This window comes from Crinia signifera, chromosome 3, assembly GCF_055691185.1.
Source record: "Crinia signifera chromosome 3, ASM5569118v1, whole genome shotgun sequence".
Taxonomy (NCBI): domain Eukaryota; kingdom Metazoa; phylum Chordata; class Amphibia; order Anura; family Myobatrachidae; genus Crinia; species Crinia signifera.
This window is the reverse complement of record NC_139219.1, coordinates 343,253,258-343,273,241: the sequence shown is the minus strand read 5'-3', so window position 1 is coordinate 343,273,241 and position 19,984 is coordinate 343,253,258. Positions and strand designations below refer to the sequence as shown.

General features: G+C 47.0%; 1 protein-coding gene across 2 annotated transcripts in view; it reads right to left on the bottom strand.

Moving 5' to 3' along the window:
* Positions 1–1,952: 1,952 nt before the first annotated feature.
* Positions 1,953–19,984, bottom strand: part of LOC146064952 (uncharacterized) — a 64,068-nt gene continuing 46,036 nt past the window's right edge. For both annotated transcript variants that reach the window (XM_083179007.1, XM_083179008.1), the window contains one exon: positions 1,953–18,090. In XM_083179007.1, coding sequence (XP_083035133.1) covers positions 16,952–18,090 — 1,139 coding nt within the window. In that variant the 3' untranslated portion in view covers positions 1,953–16,951. The remainder of the gene's footprint in view (positions 18,091–19,984) is intronic.

The window sequence follows — 19,984 nt, the reverse complement described above, 5'->3', positions numbered from 1 at the left end:
TCTGTTGTCACAAACAATACCTACCAAAGGATGCCATATCTGAAAAACGTGTATATGTCGTAACCTCCCTTGTTTTTATTTTTATCCCAAAATTGTACATTATCCTTCGTGACCCTGAGTAGATTGTTCGATAAATGCGGCCCATCGTTTATCCGTGATCCTGGATCGGCCAAGAGCAGATGGTTTACTCCCCTTATATGTTTATTTCATGGATCCCAATTTCTTTGTTAGGATTATGAATTTCTGTATTGTCGTGTAAAATGTTTTTTTTATGTAACAGTTTTATATTTACTGTTAAAGGGTGGACTATGGAAGTCGAGTTACACACACGCCATTTTAGGTTAGTATGGCCGCCATTTTGGTTCGCAGAGTTGCGCAAATAAAGTTTCCATACCCGAGTATGTGTGACAAAGTGGACCAGAAGAGTAGCCATACTATCACACATAAATTCATAATAACATACTGACACTAAATAAAATATAGTTAAAGGTTTAGAACGCCACACATAGCTTAGTTAGCCCTGCACGCATCTGTCTGTATCATGTTTAGTACCGTTCCGTTCCGTTTCTTATGCGTAGTATTCTGGTCATTGCGAATATTTCGCAATATACACGGCTCGATAGTTATGGACATAATCCATATTCCAGGGACAGTTTCTGTTGAAAGTATGTAACAAAGGAATCTAGATGAAACCGGTTCTTATCACTGCTGACGCCGAAACCACCAAACAAAGGACTCTTAAAGTTCACTCCCCTGGACCTAGCCAAACCAGGAGTATCATCTTACCCCCCCAATCACAGCTGACCTGGCATACGACCTCTGACCAATGAGAACGGCCTTTGACCTCCCCTTTCTGACCCTATAAGATAGGCGACCCAGAGCAGCCAAAGTCTCTTCGGCACATCTACCTTTCCCTGACTGTCTACCGGACTATAGTTCAGCCCTGAACGATAGTGAGCTCTGACGGGACTGCGCTTCGCATATTTAATGAGACGGGTAACGGTTGCATTCACGGTATTTATTCTTATTGTATTGTTGGCTGGTTGTGTCTTGTATCTGTATTCTTTCCCCTTAGCAGAGCCTGTTTAGTATTCGTTGTTAGCATATTGTATCACTTGTTAAACCTGTATTTTCTATTCCTGTAACCCCCCTTTTGTCCATTAGGGACTTAAATACAACCTTTTTATGGAGTTCTTATCTCCTTACTTCTATACTGTGGTTTGTGTCTGTTATTCGCATTTAGCGATAAAGGTATATTACGGACACTGTCCTTAAAGGTATATTCGCAGATTAGAGACAAATTACTGCGAAGGAATCTCTTATTAAGGTATTGGTTCTTGGTGTACAATATACAATCAAAGGTACGCTACGCTGCGTTACGTTTTGTTCGCATGTAGTTAGGTATAAAGGGTACGCAGGTTGCGGACTTATTACGTAACCTGCGCTTTTCACTTATTGTCTCTCTGGTCATATTTAATCGCCATTAACAACATGTGGTAGGGAATATAGAGTGTAAGCACCACTGGGGCAGGGGCTGATGTGATGTGTGTGTACATGTGGTAGGGAATATAGAGTGTAAGCTCCACTGGGGCAGGGATGAATGTGATGGGTGTGTACATGTGGTAGGGAATATAGAGTGTAAGCACCGCTGGGGCAGGGGCAGATGTGATGTGTGTGTACATGTGGTGGGGAATATAGAGTGTAAGCACCACTGGGGCAGGGGCTGATGTGATGTGTGTGTACATGTTGTAGGGAATATAGAGTGTAAGTGTGATGTTGTCAGACTATGTGTAGGTGTGTACCCGATACCTGATGTTCCTGGTCTCCTTTGCGGCACTGCTCGTCTGCGGCCTGCCTGCTTCACTCGCCTGCAATTCAGAGGGCGGAGGGACAAGGGCACCCCAGGGAGACAATACCCCAAAACACCCCACAGAATGGTCACCACACGTTAGGACGGTGATCAAAGATTTTATTTTTGCACCAAGAAGATCGTGGATCACCGCTTTGAAGAATGATGAAGCAATTCAACAACAAAACAATGCAATTGTAACAAAAGAGATAAGGACAATTTACGTTCTATGAATAAAGGGTTTTAAAGTAAGTTCCACCTAGGTGATGCTGTGCGCAATGGGGTCACTGAGGCACCATAGGCCGCACCTCGCACAGCACCACTATAATAAATGCAATACACCATTTTCTATAAATAACTTTACACAACAATGTAAGAATAATAAGAAGACTCAATAAATGAAGATATCGTGCGCGATGGGGCTGTCTGTGGTACTGACAGGCCACAATTCGCACGATACACTCTGTCACCAACCTTTCGGTTAACTCACTGTGTAAGGAGATTCACAACATAAAAATATTCGCAAGGGCTTCCCCACTAAATGGCGGTAATACTGTATGCAATAATTCACTTAATATAAATATAAATATCAATATAAATAACAATAAGTGTCCAGATGCTAATTATTAATCAGTCCCTGAACTGCAGTTCAACGCTCAAAGCTAGGTACCATTTGGCCTAGGTGCACCGTATTGGTAATAAACCTAACACTAAATTTGGAATCCGGGAACTTGTGTCCTGTGTTCCAGCCCTGTGTTTGTACTTGAAGCAAGTCACAAAGGAAAGGAAAAGGTCCCCTTCAGGTGCTGGTAGAACTGTGGCCCGACACAACGAGTAGGGGTGTAGTGTTCTCTGCACCAGGTCACTGGGACCGACAAGGGGGTAATTGTAGCTGGTGGATTAGTTAGGGAGCCCTGTCCCTAGGGCTGCTGACCCGGGTGGTATGGTTGGTATGGAGGAAGCAGGGGTAGCCTGATGCAAGCGGCTGGTACTGGGGCCTAAGATGGCACCTAAGTGTGGTATAACCAATAGGCCTGTAGCATGGGAGAGCGGGGCAGTGACCGGGTACCTGAGTCTCTGCTTCTGTTGCCAGCTCCTGCCGGTCGTGAATGAATCAGAGGTACACCACTGGAACAACTGCTGGGCACTTGTGCTTCACTGCTGGGCTCTTCTACTTCACTGCTGGGCACTTGGGCTGCACTGCTGGGCACTTGGGCTGCACTGCTGGGCACTTGGGCTGCACTGCTGGGCACTTGGGCTGCACTGCTGGGCACTTGGGCTGCTTCAGGGATTAGTGGACAGGGGACCCCAGCTGTGCTGGCTTACTGTAGCCTCTCAAGTCACCACTGTGGCTTCTCCTATCCCCTCCTTGGCTCCGTCTCTGGGCCGCGCCTGGTCTGTGGGACACCGGGCGCCTCTCCATCGCGCACCGGCTGTCACTCACTGCCGGGTACACCGCTGGGGGAAGTCGCGGCGGCGTCTCTCTCTCGCCGCATCACCTCTGCTGGGCGCGCTGCTGGGGATCGCTGCTGGCTGTGCCGGCTCCCTGCTCCGTCCCGCTCCTTCTCTCTTTGTCAGCAGGGATCGTGGCGCGGCTTCTCCTCAGGTCGGGGGGGGGGGGGGGGCGCTCCGGTCACCACTGCGGCTCCCATCTCTCACCAGGCCGCTTTACACACCTCGCGCCGTCCGCCTGCTGCACGCTGCTCCTCTCAGGCTTCCTCTCCTGCGGCCGGATCACTCCTCCCCTCTGCCTTCGCGCCAGACGCTGCTCTCTGCCCCCGGGACCCTTGTCACCCCCTGTTCTGCCCGGCAACAGTCTGGACCATCCCCCTTGGATTGGCACCCTGCTGAGCCATCAATGGCAGGATGACCCTCCTCCCTTCCAGGGCTCATGATGTGTGTGTACATGTGGTGGGGAATATAGAGTGTAAGCTCCACTGGGGCAGCAATGGATGTGTGTGTGCCTGTACATGTACATGTGGTGGGGAATATAGAGTGTAAGCTCCACTGGGGCAGGGAGGGATGTGAATGTTCCAATATGCTCTGTGCAGTGCCATGGAATATGTTTGCGCTATATAAATAACTGGTAATGAAGGGTTATTCAGACCTCATCACACTGTCTTTTTTTTAACTTTTATTCATTGAAGCAGCAGAATATAAACATGACAATGAGATTACTTGCATAAGATAACATACAGAATGTACAATGTTGTGTTCAGGACAATTGCATCCAGTGTATCATTGTCTCACAGCTACAGAGCAATAACACTAAAACAAATGAGCGAGACATCGACTAAAATAACAATATAGTATTAAAACATACAATGGTCTCGGGTAGAAATGTCCATGTGGTATCTCCAACATAGGCAAGTGCAGAGTAAGACAGAGCAGGAAACGCATCTAAGGTCAGGTGTTGTCAAATTAAATGGGAGGAACTTTTAAACAAATGTGGGTTTCATACGACAGAGAACGTCTACAGCACCTCCGCACCGGTTCTTTCACCAATGTGCGTTTCATACGATAGAGAACGTCTACAGCACCTCCGCACCGGTTCTTTCACCAATGTGCGTTTCATACGATAGAGAACGTCTACAGCACCTCCGCACCGGTTCTTTCACCAATGTGCGTTTCATACGATAGAGAACGTCTACAGCACCTCCGCACCGGTTCTTTCACCAATGTGCGTTTCATGCGATAGAGAACGTCTACAGCACCTCCGCACCGGTTCTTTCACCAATGTCCGTTTCATACGATAGAGAACGTCTACAGCATCTCCGCACCGGTTCTTTCACCAATGTGGGTTTCATACGATAGAGAACGTCTACAGCACCTCCGCACCGGTTCTTTCACCAATGTGGGTTTCATACGATAGAGAACGTCTACAGCACCTCCGCACCGGTTCTTTCACCAATGTGCGTTTCATACGATAGAGAACGTCTACAGCACCTCCGCACCGGTTCTTTCACCAATGTGCGTTTCATACGATAGAGAACGTCTACAGCACCTCCGCACCGGTTCTTTCACCAATGTGCGTTTCATACGATAGAGAACGTCTACAGCACCTCCGCACCGGTTCTTTCACCAATGTGCGTTTCATACGATAGAGAACGTCTACAGCACCTCCGCACCGGTTCTTTCACCAATGTGCGTTTCATACGATAGAGAACGTCTACAGCACCTCCGCACCGGTTCTTTCACCAATGTGCGTTTCATACGATAGAGAACGTCTACAGCACCTCCGCACCGGTTCTTTCACCAATGTCTTTTTTAATTGTTGGCCATTTGAAAGTTGATTGACAGGAGCATTTATGGGTGTCCCTCAGCCTTTTTCTGGGAGCGTCAGGGAAAAGGCATTTTAGGGGAGGGTGTGTGATGTCAGCGCCTACTAATTTCTCTTTTAACCTTCATACAGTTACTGTTGTATTGTCAAACATTTTTGTTGATAAAAATCAGCTGCATTTCTTACAGAAAAACCATTATTGACATCATTTGTTGCCGTGTGATAGGTATTGTACCCTTGTCTATTTTCATTTTTATAATTAATAATCCTGGCGACACTACACAGAACAAGGAGAAAAAACCTAGAGCCAGATGCTTCAAAAGTGATACAATGGAGAGTGATAAACAGCCAGCCAATCAGCTCCTGTCTGACATTTTTCAAACACAGCCTGTGATATGGCAGGTAGGAGCTTATTGGCTGGCTGTTTATCACTCTCCATTTTATCACTTTTGAAGCTGAGTGCATCTTGCCCCTACAACTGAAAAGAAAAATGGTAGCATTGTACCTCCCAACTGTCCCAATTTTCATGGGACAGTCTAATTTTTTGTGACCTGTCTCGCTTCCCCACCTATGGGTAGTAGTTTTATGTGGTGGGGGGCAGTTAGGGGACCCCATCACTTGCTTGCGCACAGCATCTTTTCACAGAAAACAGTGACTGGGGGCAAGCCAGCTGCTCACAGATTGCGGGCCATGCCTCCATAATGAAGACATATATGGGCGTGGCTTGCATTTGTGGCCTTGCTATGAGACCACACCTCCTTTGCCATAGGCACACCCCTTTTTGGAAGCAAAGGCAAGCCACGTGCAGAAGTCCCATTTCCATAATTCTATTAGCTTAGAGCTATGAAGCACTGTGGGGCCCAATGTTACATGTAACAACTTGCCCCACGTGATCCCTAAGATGGCCGTAGTCATATATCTAACATTAACATGATAAACCCGAACCTTTTACACTCCAGCCAAAATAGGACCTAAAAATGAGTTTTTTTCTGGGTACCTACTACATATTATGCATTGTATATATAGTGGCAGTGTATGGGGCACGAGATGCGCTGTGTATATATAGTGGCAGTGTATGGGGTATGAGAAGCGCTGTGTATATATAGAGGCAGTGTATGGGGCACGAGATGCGCTGTGTATATATAGTGGCAGTGTATGGGGCACGAGATGCGCTGTGTATATATAGTGGCAGTGTATGGGGCATGAGATGCGCTGTGTATATATAGTGGCAGTGTATGGGGCATGAGATGCACTGTGTGCATATAGTGGCAGTGTATGGGGCATAAGATGCGCTGTGTATATATAGTGGCAGTGTATGGGGCATGAGATGCACTGTGTGCATATAGTGGCAGTGTATGGGGCATAAGATGCGCTGTGTATATATAGTGGCAGTGTATGGGGCATGAGATGCACTGTGTGCATATAGTGGCAGTGTATGGGGCATAAGATGCGCTGTGTATATATAGTGGCAGTGTATGGGGCATGAGATGCGCTGTGTATATATAGTGGCAGTGTATGGGGCATGAGATGCGCTGTGTATATATAGTGGCAGTGTATGGGGCACGAGATGCGCTGTGTATATATAGTGGCAGTGTATGGGGCACGAGATGCGCTGTGTATATATAGTGGCAGTGTATGGGGTATGAGATGCGCTGTGTATATATAGTGGCAGTGTATGGGGCATGAGATGCGCTGTGTATATATAGTGGCAGTGTATGGGGCATGATATGCGCTGTGTATATATAGTGGCAGTGTATGGGGCATGAGATGCGCTGTGTATATATAGTGACAGTGTATGGGGCATGAGATGCGCTGTGTGCATATAGTGGCAGTGTATGGGGCATGAGATGCGCTGTGTATATATAGTGGCAGTGTATGGGGCATGAGATGCGCTGTGTATATATAGTGGCAGTGTATGGGGCATGAGATGCGCTGTTTATATATATATATATATATATAGTGTCAGTGTATGGGGCATCAGATGTGCTGTGTATATATAGTGGCAGTGTATGGGGCATGAGATGCGCTGTGTATATATAGTGGCAGTGTATGGGGTATGAGATGCACTGTGTATATATAGTGGCAGTGTATGGGGTATGAGATGCACTGTGTATATATAGTGGCAGTGTATGGGGCATGAGATGCGCTGTGTATATATAGTGACAGTGTATGGGGCATGAGATGCGCTGTGTGCATATAGTGGCAGTGTATGGGGCATGAGATGCACTGTGTATATATAGTGGCAGTGTATGGGGCATGAGATGCGCTGTGTATATATAGTGACAGTGTATGGGGCATGAGATGCGCTGTGTGCATATAGTGGCAGTGTATGGGGCATGAGATGCACTGTGTATATATAGTGGCAGTGTATGGGGCATGAGATGCGCTGTGTGCATATAGTGGCAGTGTATGGGGCATGAGATGCACTGTGTATATATAGTGACAGTGTATGGGGCATGAGATGCGCTGTGTGCATATAGTGGCAGTGTATGGGGCATGAGATGCGCTGTGTATATATAGTGACAGTGTATGGGGCATGAGATGCGCTGTGTGCATATAGTGGCAGTGTATGGGGCACGAGATGCGCTGTGTATATATAGTGGCAGTGTATGGGGCATGAGATGCGCTGTGTACATATAGTGGCAGTGTATGGGGCATGAGATGCGCTGTGTATATATAGTGACAGTGTATGGGGCATGAGATGTGCTGTGTATATATAGTGGCAGTGTATGGGGCATGAGATGCGCTGTGTATATATAGTGGCAGTGTATGGGGTATGAGATGCACTGTGTATATATAGTGGCAGTGTATGGGGCACGAGATGCGCTGTGTATATATAGTGGCAGTGTATGGGGCATGAGATGAGCTGTGTATGGGGCATGAGATGAGCTGTGTATGGGGCATGAGATGCGCTGTGTATATATAGTGACAGTGTATGGGGCATGAGATGCGCTGTGTATATATAGTGACAGTGTATGGGGCATGAGATGCGCTGTGTGCATATAGTGGCAGTGTATGGGGCATGAGATGCGCTGTGTGCATATAGCGGCAGTGTATGGGGCATGAGATGCGCTGTGTATATATAGTGGCAGTGTATGGGGCATGAGATGCGCTGTGTATATATAGTGGCAGTGTATGGGGCACGAGATGCGCTGTGTATATATAGTGGCAGTGTATGGGGCATGAGATGCGCTGTGTGCATATAGTGACAGTGTATGGGGCATGAGATGCGCTGTGTATATATATAGTGGCAGTGTATGGGGCATGAGATGCGCTGTGTATATATAGTGGTAGTGTATGGGGCATGAGATGCGCTGTGTGCATATAGTGGTAGTGTATGGGGCATGAGATGAGCTGTGTATGGGGCATGAGATGCGCTGTGTATATATAGTGGTAGTGTATGGGGCATGAGATGAGCTGTGTATGGGGCATGAGATGCGCTGTGTATATATAGTGGCAGTGTATGGGGCATGAGATGCGCTGTGTATATATATATATATATAGTGGCAGTGTATGGGGCATGAGATGCGCTGTGTGCATATAGTGGCAGTGTATGGGGCATGAGATGCGCTGTGTATATATAGTGGCAGTGTATGGGGCATGAGATGCGCTGTGTATATATAGTGGCAGTGTATGGGGCACGAGATGCGCTGTGTATATAAAGTGGCAGTGTATGGGGCACGAGATGCGCTGTGTATATATAGTGGCACTGTATGGGGCATGAGATGCGCTGTGTGCATATAGTGGCAGTGTATGGGGCATGAGATGCTCTGTGTATATATAGTGGCAGTGTATGGGGCATGAGATGCGCTGTGTATATATAGTGGCAGTGTATGGGGCATGAGATGCGCTGTGTATATATAGTGGCAGTGTATGGGGCATGAGATGCGCTGTGTATATATATATAGTGGCAGTGTATGGGGCATGAGATGCGCTGTGTATATATAGTGGCAGTGTATGGGGTATGAGATGCACTGTGTATATATATAGTGGCAGTGTATAGGGCATGAGATGCGCTGTGTATATATAGTGGCAGTGTATGGGGCATGAGATGCGCTGTGTATATATAGTGGCAGTGTATGGGGCATGAGATGCGCTGTGTATATATATAGTGGCAGTGTATGGGGTATGAGATGCGCTGTGTATATATAGTGGCAGTGTATGGGGTATGAGATGCGCTGTGTATGGGGCATGAGATGCGCTGTGTATATATAGTGGCAGTGTATGGGGCATGAGATGCGCTGTGTATATATAGTGGCAGTGTATGGGGTATGATATGCGCTGTGTATATAAAGTGGCAGTGTATGGGGCACGAGATGCGCTGTGTATATATAGTGGCAGTGTATGGGGCATGAGATGCGCTGTGTGCATATAGTGGCAGTGTATGGGGCATGAGATGCGCTGTGTATATATAGTGGCAGTGTATGGGGCACGAGATGCGCTGTGTATATATAGTGGCAGTGTATGGGGCACGAGATGCGCTGTGTACATATAGTGGCAGTGTATGGGGCACGAGATGCGCTGTGTATATATAGTGGCAGTGTATGGGGCACGAGATGCGCTGTGTACATATAGCGGCAGTGTATGGGGCATGAGATGCGCTGTGTATATATAGTGGCAGTGTATGGGGCACGAGATGCGCTGTGTATATATAGTGGCAGTGTATGGGGCACGAGATGCGCTGTGTATATATAGTGGCAGTGTATGGGGCATGAGATGCGCTGTGTATATATAGTGGCAGTGTATGGGGCACGAGATGCGCTGTGTATATATAGTGGCAGTGTATGGGGCATGAGATGCGCTGTGTATATATAGTGGCAGTGTATGGGGCACGAGATGCGCTGTGTATATATAGTGGCAGTGTATGGGGCACGAGATGCGCTGTGTATATATAGTGGCAGTGTATGGGGCATGAGATGCGCTGTGTATATATAGTGGCAGTGTATGGGGCACGAGATGCGCTGTGTATATATAGTGGCAGTGTATGGGGCACGAGATGCGCTGTGTATATATAGTGGCAGTGTATGGGGCACGAGATGCGCTGTGTACATATAGTGGCAGTGTATGGGGCATGAGATGCGCTGTGTATATATAGTGGCAGTGTATGGGGCACGAGATGCGCTGTGTACATATAGTGGCAGTGTATGGGGCATGAGATGCGCTGTGTATATATAGTGGCAGTGTATGGGGCATGAGATGAGCTGTGTATATATAGTGGCAGTGTATGGGGCACGAGATGCGCTGTGTATATATAGTGGCAGTGTATGGGGCATGAGATGAGCTGTGTATGGGGCATGAGATGAGCTGTGTATGGGGCATGAGATGCGCTGTGTATATATAGTGGCAGTGTATGGGGCACGAGATGCGCTGTGTATATATAGTGGCAGTGTATGGGGCATGAGATGAGCTGTGTATGGGGCATGAGATGAGCTGTGTATGGGGCATGAGATGCGCTGTGTATATATAGTGGCAGTGTATGGGGCACGAGATGCGCTGTGTATATATAGTGGCAGTGTATGGGGCATGAGATGCGCTGTGTATATATAGTGACAGTGTATGGGGCATGAGATGCGCTGTGTATATATAGTGGCAGTGTATGGGGCATGAGATGCACTGTGTATATATAGTGGCAGTGTATGGGGCATGAGATGCGCTGTGTATATATAGTGGCAGTGTATGGGGCACGAGATGCGCTGTGTATATATAGTGGCAGTGTATGGGACATGAGATGCGCTGTGTATATATAGTGACAGTGTATGGGGCATGAGATGCGCTGTGTATATATAGTGACAGTGTATGGGGCATGAGATGCGCTGTGTATATATAGTGACAGTGTATGGGGCATGAGATGCGCTGTGTGTATATATATAGTGGCAGTGTATGGGGCATGAGATGCGCTGTGTATATATAGTGGCAGTGTATGGGGCATGAGATGAGCTGTGTATGGGGCATGAGATGAGCTGTGTATGGGGCATGAGATGCGCTGTGTATATATAGTGGCAGTGTATGGGGCATGAGATCCGCTGTGTATATATATATATATAGTGGCAGTGTATGGGGCATGAGATGCGCTGTGTATATATAGTGGCAGTGTATGGGGCATGAGATGAGCTGTGTATGGGGCATGAGATGAGCTGTGTATGGGGCATGAGATGCGCTGTGTATATATAGTGGCAGTGTATGGGGCATGAGATGCGCTGTGTATATATAGTGGCAGTGTATGGGGCATGAGATCCGCTGTGTATATATATATATATAGTGGCAGTGTATGGGGCATGAGATGCGCTGTGTATATATAGTGGCAGTGTATGGGGCATGAGATGCGCTGTGTATATATAGTGGCAGTGTATGGGCATGAGATGCGCTGTGTATATATAGTGGCAGTGTATGGGGCATGAGATGCGCTGTGTATATATAGTGACAGTGTATGGGGCATGAGATGCGCTGTGTATATATAGTGGCAGTGTGTGGGGCATGAGATGAGCTGTGTATGGGGCATGAGATGAGCTGTGTATGGGGCACGAGATGCTCTGTGTATATATAGTGGCAGTGTATGGGGCACGAGATGCGCTGTGTATATATAGTGGCAGTGTATGGGGCATTAGATGAGCTGTGTATGGGGCATGAGATGCGCTGTGTATATATAGTGGCAGTGCATGGGGCATGAGATGAGCTGTGTATGGGGCATGAGATGCGCTGTGTACATATAGTGGCAGTGTATGGGGCACGAGATGCGCTGTGTACATATAGTGGCAGTGTATGGGGCATGAGATGCGCTGTGTATATATAGTGGCAGTGTATGGGGCACGAGATGCGCTGTGTATATATAGTGGCAGTGTATGGGGCATGAGATGCGCTGTGTATGGGGCATGAGATGCGCTGTGTATATATAGTGGCAGTGTATGGGGCATGAGATGCGCTGTGTATATATATAGTGGCAGTGTATGGGGCATGAGATGCGCTGTGTATATATAGTGGCAGTGTATGGGGCATGAGATGCGCTGTGTATATATATATATATATATATATATATATATATAGTGTCAGTGTATGGGGCATCAGATGTGCTGTGTATATATAGTGGCAGTGTATGGGGCATGAGATGCGCTGTGTATATATAGTGACAGTGTATGGGGCATGAGATGCGCTGTGTATATATAGTGGCAGTGTATGGGGCATCAGATGTGCTGTGTATATATAGTGGCAGTGTATGGGGCATGAGATGCGCTGTGTATATATAGTGGCAGTGTATGGGGCATGAGATGCGCTGTGTATATATATAGTGGCAGTGTATGGGGCACGAGATGCGCTGTGTATATATAGTGGCAGTGTATGGGGCATGAGATGCGCTGTGTATATATATATATATATATATATATATATAGTGTCAGTGTATGGGGCATCAGATGTGCTGTGTATATATAGTGGCAGTGTATGGGGCATGAGATGCACTGTGTATATACAGTGACAGAGTATGGGGCATGAGATGCGCTGTGTATATATAGTGGCAGTGTATGGGGCATGAGATGCGCTGTGTATATATAGTGGCAGTGTATGGGGCATGAGATGCGCTGTGTATATATAGTGGCAGTGTATGGGGCATGAGATGCGCTGTGTATATATAGTGGCAGTGTATGGGGCATGAGATGCGCTGTGTATATATAGTGACAGTGTATGGGGCATGAGATGCGCTGTGTATATATATAGTGGCAGTGTATGGGGCACGAGATGCGCTGTGTATATATAGTGGCAGTGTATGGGGCATGAGATGCGCTGTGTATATATATATATATATATATATATATATAGTGTCAGTGTATGGGGCATCAGATGTGCTGTGTATATATAGTGGCAGTGTATGGGGCATGAGATGCACTGTGTATATACAGTGACAGAGTATGGGGCATGAGATGCGCTGTGTATATATAGTGGCAGTGTATGGGGCATGAGATGCGCTGTGTATATATAGTGGCAGTGTATGGGGCATGAGATGCGCTGTGTATATATAGTGGCAGTGTATGGGGCATGAGATGCACTGTGTATATATAGTGGCAGTGTATGGGGCATGAGATGCGCTGTGTATATATAGTGGCAGTGTATGGGGCATGAGATGCGCTGTGTATATATAGTGGCAGTGTATGGGGCACGAGATGCGCTGTGTATATATAGTGGCAGTGTATGGGGCATGAGATGCGCTGTGTATATATAGTGGCAGTGTATGGGGCATGAGATGCGCTGTGTATATATATAGTGGCAGTGTATGGGGTATGAGATGCGCTGTGTATATATAGTGGCAGTGTATGGGGTATGAGATGCGCTGTGTATGGGGCATGAGATGCGCTGTGTATATATAGTGGCAGTGTATGGGGCATGAGATGCGCTGTGTATATATAGTGGCAGTGTATGGGGCACGAGATGCGCTGTGTATATATAGTGGCAGTGTATGGGGCATGAGATGCGCTGTGTATATATAGTGGCAGTGTATGGGGCATGAGATGCGCTGTGTATATATATAGTGGCAGTGTATGGGGTATGAGATGCGCTGTGTATATATAGTGGCAGTGTATGGGGTATGAGATGCGCTGTGTATGGGGCATGAGATGCGCTGTGTATATATAGTGGCAGTGTATGGGGCATGAGATGCGCTGTGTATATATAGTGGCAATGTATGGGGCATGAGATGCGCTGTGTATATATAGTGGCAGTGTATGGGGCATGAGATGCGCTGTGTATATATAGTGACAGTGTATGGGGCATGAGATGCGCTGTGTATATATAGTGGCAGTGTATGGGGCATGAGATGCGCTGTGTATATATAGTGGCAGTGTATGGGGCATGAGATGCGCTGTGTATATATAGTGGCAGTGTATGGGGCATGAGATGCGCTGTGTATGGGGCATGAGATGCGCTGTGTATATATAGTGGCAGTGTATGGGCATGAGATGCGCTGTGTATATATAGTGGCAGTGTATGGGGCATGAGATGCGCTGTGTATATATATAGTGGCAGTGTATGGGCATGAGATGCGCTGTGTATATATAGTGGCAGTGTATGGGGCATGAGATGCGCTGTGTATATATAGTGGCAGTGTATGGGGCATGAGATGCGCTGTGTATATATAGTGGCAGTGTATGGGGCATGAGATGCGCTGTGTATATATAGTGGCAGTGTATGGGGCATGAGATGCGCTGTGTATATATAGTGGCAGTGTATGGGGCATGAGATGCGCTGTGTATATATAGTGGCAGTGTATGGGGCATGAGATGCGCTGTGTATGGGGCATGAGATGCGCTGTGTATATATAGTGGCAGTGTATGGGCATGAGATGCGCTGTGTATATATAGTGGCAGTGTATGGGGCATGAGATGCGCTGTGTATATATAGTGGCAGTGTATGGGCATGAGATGCGCTGTGTATATATAGTGGCAGTGTATGGGGCATGAGATGCGCTGTGTATATATAGTGGCAGTGTATGGGGCATGAGATGCGCTGTGTATATATAGTGACAGTGTATGGGGCATGAGATGCGCTGTGTATATATAGTGGCAGTGTATGGGGCATCAGATGTGCTGTGTATATATAGTGGCAGTGTATGGGGCATGAGATGCGCTGTGTATATATAGTGGCAGTGTATGGGGCATGAGATGCGCTGTGTGCATATAGTGGCAGTGTATGGGGCATGAGATGCGCTGTGTATATATAGTGACAGTGTATGGGGCATGAGATGCGCTGTGTATATATATAGTGGCAGTGTATGGGGCACGAGATGCGCTGTGTATATATAGTGGCAGTGTATGGGGCATGAGATGCGCTGTGTATATATATATATATATATATATATATATATATATATATATATATATAGTGTCAGTGTATGGGGCATCAGATGTGCTGTGTATATATAGTGGCAGTGTATGGGGCATGAGATGCGCTGTGTATATACAGTGACAGTGTATGGGGCATGAGATGCGCTGTGTATATATAGTGGCAGTGTATGGGGCATGAGATGCGCTGTGTATATATAGTGGCAGTGTATGGGGCATGAGATGCGCTGTGTATATATAGTGGCAGTGTATGGGGCATGAGATGCGCTGTGTATATATAGTGGCAGTGTATGGGGCATGAGATGCGCTGTGTATATATAGTGACAGTGTATGGGGCATGAGATGCGCTGTGTATATATAGTGGCAGTGTATGGGGCATGAGATGCGCTGTGTATATATAGTGGCAGTGTATGGGGCATGAGATGCGCTGTGTATATATAGTGACAGTGTATGGGGCATGAGATGCGCTGTGTATATATAGTGGCAGTGTATGGGGCATGAGATGCGCTGTGTATATATAGTGGCAGTGTATGGGGCATGAGATGCGCTGTGTATATATAGTGGCAGTGTATGGGGCATAAGATGCGCTGTGTATGGGGCATGAGATGCGCTGTGTATATATAGTGGCAGTGTATGGGCATGAGATGCGCTGTGTATATATAGTGGCAGTGTATGGGGTATGAGATGCGCTGTGTATGGGGCATGAGATGCGCTGTGTATATATATATACTGGCAGTGTATGGGGCATGAGATGCGCTGTGTATATATAGTGGCAGTGTATGGGGCACGAGATGCGCTGTGTATATATAGTGGCAGTGTATGGGGCATGAGATGCGCTGTGTATATATAGTGGCAGTGTATGGGGCATGAGATGCGCTGTGTATATATAGTGGCAGTGTATGGGGCATGAGATGCGCTGTGTATGGGGCATGAGATGCGCTGTGTATATATAGTGGCAGTGTATGGGCATGAGATGCGCTGTGTATATATAGTGGCAGTGTATGGGGTATGAGATGCGCTGTGTATGGGGCATGAGATGCGCTGTGTATATATATATACTGGCAGTGTATGGGGCATGAGATGCGCTGTGTATATATAGTGGCAGTGTATGGGGCACGAGATGCGCTGTGTATATATAGTGGCAGTGTATGGGGCACGAGATGCGCTGTGTATATATAGTGGCAGTGTATGGGGCATGAGATGCGCTGTGTATATATAGTGGCAGTGTATGGGGCATGAGATGCGCTGTGTATGGGGCATGAGATGCGCTGTGTATATATAGTGGCAGTGTATGGGGCATGAGATGCGCTGTGTATATATAGTGGCAGTGTATGGGGCATGAGATGCGCTGTGTATATATATATATAGTGGCAGTGTATGGGGCATGAGATGCGCTGTGTATATATATATAGTGGCAGTGTATGGGGCATGAGATGCGCTGTGTATGGGGCACGAGATGCGCTGTGTATATATAGTGGCAGTGTATGGGGCATGAGATGCGCTGTGTATATATAGTGGCAGTGTATGGGGCATGAGATGCGCTGTGTATATATATATATAGTGTCAGTGTATGGGGCATCAGATGTGCTGTGTATATATAGTGACAGTGTATGGGGCATCAGATGTGCTGTGTATATATAGTGGCAGGGCATGAGATGCGCTGTGTATATATAGTGTCAGTGTATGGGGCACGAGATGCGCTGTGTATATATAGTGGCAGGGCATGAGATGCGCTGTGTATATATAGTGTCAGTGTATGGGGCACGAGATGCGCTGTGTATATATATAGTGGCAGTGTATGGGGCACGAGATGCGCTGTGTATATATAGTGGCAGTGTATGGGGCACGAGATGCGCTGTGTATATATAGTGGCAGTGTATGGGGCATGAGATGCGCTGTGTATGGGGCATGAATCTCCTATGGATGGACTGCACACAAGAACATCTCACTTGGTAAATACGACACACTGAAAGGAATGGACACAAGAAGCGATGGCATCTACAGAACCTCCAGATCCACATGTATCTTTTGATGCCGGCTCATGTTGGAACAATGGCGGAAAGACTTCCCGCACTCCTTGCACTTGTACGGCTTCTCCCCTGTATGGACACGATGGTGTTTCTTAAGTTCCGAGCTCAGGATAAAGCTTTTCCTACATATATCACAAGTAAATGGGCGCTCACCTGTGTGGGTTCTCCGGTGTCTTATGATTTGGGACCTCTGACTAAAGCTCTTGCCACAGTCAGTACATGTAAACGGTTTTATTCCAGAGTGAGTTCTTTGGTGTATGACGAGGTCTGAACTGCGAATGAAGCTGTTGCCACACTCTATACATATAAAAGGCTTTTCTCCTGTGTGTGTCCGATAATGAACCATGAGGTCGGCGCTCTGACTGAAACGACGGCCACATTCTATACAGGCGTAAGGTTTCTCCCCCGTATGGATTCTCTCGTGGTTCTTCAGCCCTGAATTCTGACTGAACTGCTTTCCACAGTACACACAAGAGTAGGGCTTCTCTCCTGTGTGAATTCTCTCATGCTTCCTCAGGACCGAACTTCTGCCAAAGTGTTTCCCACAGAAGATGCATCCATAAGGTTTCTCCCCCGTGTGCGTTCTCTGGTGAACTAGAAGATTGGATTTCCCAATAAATGTTTTCCCACAATCTGAGCATATAAACTCTCGTCCAGTTCTCTTCTGCTCCAATGTTTGCACTTTAGTGTTCACATCGCAGACATCGCTACTCACCGCAAGTACAGAATTAAGTTCCAGACTTAAAGGATTGTGTACCTTCTGGTGTTCTACATATTTCACCTGGTGAAAAAAGCTCTGCCCACACTCAATGCAGATATATGACATAGCGTTCACATTTCGGGAGGACTCTGGACAGTGGTCACTCTCTGATGCACCAAAGATGAGGCCTGGATGAAGGAGGTGCCTCTGCTGGTTGGTTGCAGTCAGTAGATTACCAAATGCGTTTCCAGTAAAAGGAACATCAACTGGCAGGGTCTGTGGCATCTTCACCGGGTCACACTTAGTTCTCCGATTTCTCCGCCTTGGAGTTCCCACATTCCCCACCTGTGTCCTGTCAAGGGTTTGCACTGCTGTCATGTCTCTTGCTAAATAGACAGAATGATTCTCTAATAAGATAAGAAAATACAAGAGAATTACTTTAATATTGCGATGTAGCTGCTAAACAATCACACATGTGGCTGCTAACATCGACTAGACAACATAAAATAATAAATCATGAGAGGGAGATTTCTTCAGGTCACAGTGGGAGAATCAATGATTGAGCGGAATCTACATCTGCCACGCCATGTCTGGTGCAAGGATTTACGGGATCTACATCCGCCACGCCATGTCTGGTGCAAGGATTTGCAGGATCTACATCTGCCAAGCCATGTCTGGTGCAAGGATTTACGGGATCTACATCCGCCACGCCATGTCTGGTGCAAGGATTTACGGGATCTACATCCGCCACGCCATGTCTGGTGCAAGGATTTGCAGGATCTACGTCTGCCACGTCATGTCTGGTGCAAGGATTTACGGGATCTACATCTGCCATGTCATGTCTGGTGCAAGGATTTGCAGGATCTACTTCCGCCACGCCATGTCTGGTGCAAGGATTTGCAGGATCTACATCTGCCACGCTATGTCTGGTGCAAGGATTTACGGGATCTACATCCGCCATGTCATGTCTGGTGCAAGGATTGCGCTGAATCTGCATCTGCCATGTCATGTCTGGTGCAAGGATTAGCAGGATCTACATCTGCCATGCCATGTCTGGTGCAAGGATTTGCCGGATCTACATCCGCAACACCATGTCTAGTGCAAGGATTGCGCAGAATCTACATCCGCCATGTCATGTCTGGTGCAAGGATTAGCAGGATCTACATCTGCCACATCATGTCTGGTGCAAGGATTAGCAGGATCTACATCTGCCATGCCATGTCTGGTGCAAGGATTTGCCGGATCTACATCCGCAACACCATGTCTGGGGCAAGGATTGCGCAGAATCTACATCCACCATGTCATGTCTGGTGCAAGGATTGCGCTGAATCTACATCCGCCACGTCATGTCTGGTGCAAAGATTGCGTGGATTCTACATCCTCCATGTCATGTCTGGTGCACGGATTGCGCAGAATCTACATCTGCCACGCCATGTCTGGTGCAAGGATTGCACAGAATCTACATCCGCCACGTGATGTCTGGTGCAAGGATTGCGCTGAATCTACATCCGCCACGTCATGTCCGGTGCAACAATTGCGCTGAATCTACATCCGCCACGCCATGTCCGGTGCAACGATTGCGCTGAATCTACATCCGCCACGTCATGTCTGGTGCAACGATTGCGCTGAATCTACATCCGCCACGTCATGTCCGGTGCAACGATTGCGCTGAATCTACATCCGCCACGCCATGTCTGGTGCAAGGATTGCGCTGAATCTACATCCGCCACGTCATGTCTGGTGCAAAGACACCAGAATCTACATCCGCCACGTCATGTCTGGTTGCCCCACACTATAAAAAGGACATCATAGAATTAGAAAAAGTCCAAAGGCGAGCAACAAAGCTTATTAGGGGAATGGAGAATTTAAGCTACGGGGAGAGATTAAGCAATTTGGGACTATTTATATTAGAAAAGAGACGTTTAAGGGGGGACATGCTCAACATGTACAAGTATATCAAGGGCCAATATAAGGAACTGTCACACACCCTATTTTCTACTAGAAAGGAATCTAGGACGCGAGGGCATGAGTATAGATTAGAAGAAAAAAGATTTCATTCAGCTAGTAGAAAGAATTTCTTTACGGTCAGAACAGTCAAACTCTGGAACTCTCTTCCCAGAGAGGTGGTAACGGCTGGCTCATTAAATGCGTTCAAGGCAAAGTTGGACAAACATTTACTGGAGAAAAACATCCATGGGTACAAATAAGAAATATAATTTGTCTGTAAAATACCAGAACCTACCAAATCAGCAATGGATATCTATACCAGGTTGAACTAGATGGACGCAAGTCTTTTTTCAG